Raw genomic sequence first — 6,342 nt, forward strand, 5'->3', positions numbered from 1 at the left:
TGCATGAGCTTTGAAGGAGATAGGAGGGGCTCTGGAAGCACAAAAAATATTTTTATATCATTCCACGGTTCAATGTCGATTGAGGTTTGGAGCTCACAGTGGCAGGAAGAGTCCTTCACAGATGCTGATGACAGGAAAAGAAAGTGGTCCAGAGGTAGAAACCTCAGTCTGGGAGTCAAAAGAGTTAGTTCAGTCACTGGTCACACAACAGACGTGTGCAGCATTCTCCAGAAACATTCTTTCACAGAATTGCCACAACACCTTATGGAGTAGGTAACACGGTGCTCATTTTATACATGGAGAAACTGAGCTAGACAGACGATGCCACTTTCCCAAGGTCATGCATCGGGTAAGTGTCAGTGCTGGGATGTAAACCCAGGTCTTTAACTCCAAATACCACCTCCTTCCTGTCACATGAGCTGCCTCTGCTTCAAGAGTTTTCACACAAAGGAATCACAGTAAATCCCTTCTTTGGAAACCTGGAGTCCAGGAAGTACCGCTGGTGTTTACTCTCTTTCCTCAGTCTTGTTTTGCACCACTAACAAGCAATATTTCATGAGTGAGGAAACAGGCATGTCCATTGGAGCTCCTGTCCCTGTAATCTCAGCAACCACTTGTTTCTCCAGTCATAGTGGTTTCCTTCTCCCATGTTCTGATCACTTCATGCCAAGTGATCAGGTCATATCAATGTTCCAGAGAGTTCTAGTGGTCATTATAAAGGAAATAATTGTTGAGTGCTTCATTAGTTAAAGAAAGATTTGTTGACCCTTGCTTCTGATATGGGGGGTAGGGGTGGAAAAAGGCTGAATATGAAACATGTCCTCTCCTCAGGAAACACACAGCACTCACTGACCACCACTTTCACCGCTCAGAAAAGGTGGGGGTGGAACTGGGAAGACTTACTCGGTTTGGCCTGGTGCAATGGTGGTACAGTTTGCACTCCTATGACACGGGTTATGTGATTCACAGATGTTGGTCATACTGCACCCCACTCCAGGCACGAAATTGTGGTAATGCTCCTTACACTCGCAGTGAGACTTCAGTAGGCAGAGAAAGAGAAACAAATAGTTCTTAGTTAGTCACTTCTGCTGGCGTTCTTTAATTCAGCCTTTTATTGACTCATAAAAACTAACTCAGTATAGGTCTGAAGTATGGGTTTTAACTAAAATTTGTCAAGGTATTCAGAAGTGGAAATCATATTTACATATTCCACCTGTTGGGAGGCTCATAACCCTCGTTTGTAAAGTTTAGTTTTTTGGCTTTCTTGTTTCCTAACCCTTGACCTCCTGGTTCCTCCTTGTTTCAGACTGTCTATTAGTGAGCAGAGATTGGAGTTCAGAAGGGAGGTATGATTGCTCTAGATAATAGTTTTCAATCAGGGGTCTTAGTCTAGGACATACTGGGTAAGATCTGGAGACATTTTTGATTGTCACAATGGGAGAAGGGCAGTGCTACTACAGGCCAGAGATGCCTTTAATATCCTACAATTCATGGGGCAGCCCCTCCCCCAACAAAGAATTATCTTATCCAAAATGTCAACCATGCCGAGGTGGAGAAACCCTACTCTGGGATAGTGCAATGAGTTCTCTGCTTCTGTGTGGACAAGAAAGGATTCCTAGGACTTGAGAATTTGCCCTGGAATCCATTTTTAAAGAAACAAAGCATATTTTAAATCTCATGTATGAGGTTTAAGCATCCATGTCATACATGAATTTTCCCATAAGCACCCTCACTTTGCAGAGAGGAATTTATCCCCTTGGATGTTTCTGTAAACCTGCCTCTAGAAATTGATAGCAGAAATGTTCGTTAATATATGCTTTCCTTTTGGAGGGAAGATTGGGTGGATTCTTTGCAGGGAATTCTGGGAACATTCCCACTGGGGTTCTGATTAGACTGCAGGAGACCCATGGCGGTGTGGGGGTTGGGCCCTGAACTTTTTCTATGCTTTCTGTGTGTGTATATTTCCTCCTCTGAGGACTCAATGTGCAGGGATGGGCACAGTAGGCATCTATGAAACACTGGATGGATGAGTGCGGGATTATGGGCAGAGCTCTTTCAATTGGAGTCCTCAGCAAAGGTCTCCTGAACAGACTGATTTTCACCAGTTACTGTCATGACATGATGTAGGGTGCAGTGTTTTGCCCCGGAAGGTCTTCACTGCTCCCTACAATCTGTTAGTGCTGTCTGACATTTGATCTGTTTTCATCCCTTCAGGACAAGGTATTTTGGTTCTAAGAGCCCCTCTTAAAAAGACATTAGAGAGAATGGAGGGTTTGGGGTGAAAGTCAATAGATTAACCGTTAATTTGTTCATCTAATTTTGAATTATGTGTCTGTTTTGCCAAACACCAAGTAGGGCTGTGATAGAAGAGAACGTATGACAAGGGAGCTAGGGAATTGTGAGTTCAGAGGAGGGAGCAGGTGGTTAGGGGTAGCATGAACCCCGACAGGAGGCTCAGACTGAGCATCAGAAGGGAGACTCGGAATGGAAGACAGATGATGCCCACGGCACAATTTCACCTTCAATGGGTTGTCTGTTCCAGGTGCACCTGTTTCCCGCGTCATTTGCTCACCTGTCCAGGCTCATCATATTTGCACACTGTAGACTTTGGAGGGCAGTTTCCAAAGTTAGTTTGGCAGGGGTCCACTGGCAAGCACACTTGGCCGTCCCCATGGTAACCTTCTTGGCATGTACAACTGTGCCGATTTGGTCCCAGGTATGTGCAGTGGGCGTGAGGGTGGCAGATGTTATCTGAACATGGATTGATGGCTTGAGAGGCAATGACAAAATGAAAGACAGTGAGCACACTCAGGGATGGAAAAAGGAACCGATCTGTGAGCCACAGTTATTCACAGCTCATCAAAGCCATGAAGGCAGATCAATAGTTTTAAAAGAGAAGGAAACATTTCATCTCATCCCATCTGAACACTCCTCCTCCACCAAACAGATTTACGTAGGGCCATCAGAAATTGTAACCACAAACATAATGTTGACATATTAGTCTGCCATATTATAGGTTTAGGTCAATATAAAATAACACAAAAGCCACTAATGCTTATAGAAGGTATAACAGATACTAAACCCTGCTCTAAGAGTTTGCTATATATTGACTTATTTAATCCTTACAACAGTCCCCTAAGGTGGATACCATTATTATCCCCACTTGATAGACACACTGAGGCTTAGGCAGGTTAAAGTCTATGTAGCTAGTAGAAAGCAGATCTGGGCTTGAACCAGGTCTGGCTCTGGAGTCCATGCTCTTTACTAATATACAATATAGTCTCTTAAAAAGCAAATGAGCACGACAGGAAAAAAGAAGCATTAATTTTATGCTATTAAGGTGATAAAAAAATGTGTAAAAATCCATATATGTGCTTTGATAATAGAAGGATAAATTGTCCTTTATCGAGCACTGCCACACAATGAGCATTTTGCTCGGCAGTTTTTATATGTTTCACTTGATTGCACAGAGTAAAAGGAGTGGCCATTGTTGATATTTAGGATGCCGTGGGCCTTTTCCCTGTTAAAGAACCTGAACATCTCAGTGAATAAACCAGCAGGATCTGAATTCTACTCACGCTCACAACGCTTGCCATCGCCTTGGTAATCAGGAAGGCATTTGCATTCCAGTTTGGTTTCATCTTCACTAGAAGGCGAACATCTGGAATTTTCTGGGCAGAGCAACTTTGCACATTCAGGGACGGCTGCACAGGAAGATTATGAGGTTGTTGTGTTAGTCAAATAGCCGGTTCTGGAAAGCCCCAAATGACAATACTCCCTTCTAGCAAAAACTTATACAGACTCACTATAATAATTCGAAAAATACAGAACACATAAAGAGAGATTGTCTTCTGATTCTTACTCTCTAATCCCACTCCCAAAGTTATCAATGTCAGCAGTGAGTATAATACATTAATTTGTTTATTAATATGCTTTTTTTTTGAGATGGCGTCTTGCTCTGTCACCCAGGCTGGAGAGAAGTGGTACAGTCATAGCTTACTGCAGTCTTGAACTCCTGGCCTTAAGCGATCCTCCTGCCTCAGCCTCCTGAGTAGTTGGGACTACAGATGTGTGCCGTCATGCCTGGCTAATTTTCTTATTATTTATTGTAGAGATGGGTCTTTGTTTCCCAGGCTGTTCTTAAACTAATGGCCTCAAGTGATCCTCCTGCCTCAGCCTCTCAAAGTACTGGGGTTAATTTTTAATGTAACAATATAGAAGTCTTTAAAGATCTGCCTTAATCACTAATAACTCCATAATATTTCATAATATAGGTATAACATATTTGGCTTTCAAAAATGATGCAGAGTCTGGCATGTTAGCCAACTAGCAAAGCTAACAAATTTAGCTGATACAGTTACAAGGATGCCGACGGAAAATACAAAACTCTAGGGTCAGGGAGGAAGAGTAGTTTATTAATGACTCACACCTAGAGCAGTGGCCAGGGTATTGGCATTTTGGCACCAATTTTTCCAAGCCCCAGTTTCCGTGGTGCAGTTCAAAGAAGAACAGACTGAGACCTGTACGCTCTGTGGGTTTCATTGCAAGAAAGGAGCCCTGATTTCAGGGAGCCTGAGGATTTTATTTTATTTTATTTTTTATAATGGGTATTGTATTATTTAGGACCAGGCAGGAGACAAAAATCACATGATTACTTGATCAGGGAAAGTTTTGATAGAAGCATGAACAGAGGATTAAAATCATAGGAAATGAGTTTTAAAAGATTTCTAAAGAATAAAGCAATAGCAGATATATGAAGAACAATCACCACATGAGGACGGAGACAAGTGCCCAAGGCAGAGCCTTTGTCCCTCCAGGCTGAGACCGGTGTGTCACTGGAAAGGGCACAGCCTTGGTCACTGATTGATGGAAATTGCTGAAATGTCTTGATGGTGGGACTTGCTGGAAATCTGATCTCTGGGTTGGCCAGGAAAATTGTCCACAGGGAGGTGTCAAGCCTCAGAACTCACTGGGTGCCTCCCGGCAGTAGGAGATAAGAAGCCACTTTCTCAGAAGAGCGGGGACCCTCTGTGTGTGACTCTGGCCAGCCCAGCTGTGTGGGATGAAAGTGAGGTGGCTGGCTCCCTGCATGGACAGTTCGGAAGGGTCCTTGGTGTGCGTGCGGCTGAGGAGGGGGTCACAGAGTGCCATACCCCTGGGCTGCACATGGGCCTTTGCTACCTGGGGTCCCTGGCTGTGCTGCCACTGCCTGAGTCGAGCACTGGACAGCGTGCAGTGGCCGCAAGCTGGAGGAAGCTGAACTCTGTAGGAACTCAGCACTGGAGAAATGGTGTGGGGCTGAGAAATGGAGAAAAGCCTTTCTTCAGGAGCCTGATGAGTGAATCAAGCCAGGAGCAAGAAGAGAGAGCTCCCTTCCTCCTCCACGGCTCCTGAAGCACTCTCTGTGGATAAGGCTTCCTGTCTTGCTGGCTGGCAAAGGAGAAACATTTATAAGACCCAGCCCCCTTATCACAGAGCAGGCCAAAAGGGTGGATTTGGAACCGAGAGGAAAACACTGGAAACCGGTGCTGGCAGTAAGCATGGCTGCCCTCTGCTCCTGAGAAAGATGCTGTATCCTCCAAGGCTGTTCAACACACAGCCGTCCTTGAACCGATGATCTGGACCAAAGGGCAGTCAGTGTGCTGCTCTCATAAGCTCACATGTGTGGGAGACTCACGGAGAACTGTTTCCCAGTAGGTGGCCAGTTGAGCAAAAATTCAGAGACCATCGCCCTATTGCTCCCATACAGTACCAGTGCTGCCAGAAAGTGGCTGCCCTTTGGGATTGCATTTTCCGCTCCCCTTTCATCCAGGTGGGATCACGTGCCTGGTTCACACAGGTGGAAGATTGAGTGGATTTTCCAATTTTTTTTTGGACTTTAGGATTCAAGTGCTTCTCCACCCTCTCTTTTCCCATCCATGATGGCTGGATGTGGAGCATTCTGGGGCATTAGAGGACAGAGTCACAAGATGAGAAGACTTGGATCCCTAAGCCCCATGTGGGGGGAAGCTGGTAGCAGCCAGGGACACTCACATGGGACTGTCACATGAGTGGAAACTGCACCTCTGTAGGGTTGAGTCAGAGGCTTCTAGATGTCTCAGGTCATGGTGCCCTAGTGCCTTAATCATTTTTCAAGGTGTTCCTACATCAAATGAAATGCCTGACAGGTCCGATTATTAAGTTGTTAGAACCAAAGAACTCAGTAACCTAGTGATGATATGAGAACTTAGTAGTCATTTGATGTAGGGATGTGCTTAATAGAAAGAAAGTATTTACATTTCTATTTTTTTTTTTTTGAGTCGGAGTCTCACTCTGTCACCCAGACTGGAGTGCAGTGGCCGC

The 6,342-nt window shown here is 44.7% G+C and overlaps 1 protein-coding gene across 1 annotated transcript in view; it reads right to left on the reverse strand.

The window, feature by feature from the left end:
* Positions 1 to 903: 903 nt before the first annotated feature.
* The window catches only part of LOC110596006 (stabilin-2-like), a gene marked incomplete at its 3' end in the record, with an annotated part of 54,282 nt that continues 48,843 nt past the window's right edge, over positions 904 to 6,342 (reverse strand). The window contains exons 7-9 of the mRNA XM_021714674.1: positions 3,579 to 3,704; positions 2,573 to 2,769; positions 904 to 1,037 (exon numbers count right to left, since the gene is read on the reverse strand). Coding sequence (XP_021570349.1) covers positions 904 to 1,037; positions 2,573 to 2,769; positions 3,579 to 3,704 — 457 coding nt within the window. The remainder of the gene's footprint in view (positions 1,038 to 2,572; positions 2,770 to 3,578; positions 3,705 to 6,342) is intronic.

Source organism: Carlito syrichta, unplaced genomic scaffold (assembly GCF_000164805.1).
Source record: "Carlito syrichta isolate Samal-C Ts95f unplaced genomic scaffold, Tarsius_syrichta-2.0.1 Scaffold96980, whole genome shotgun sequence".
Taxonomy (NCBI): domain Eukaryota; kingdom Metazoa; phylum Chordata; class Mammalia; order Primates; family Tarsiidae; genus Carlito; species Carlito syrichta.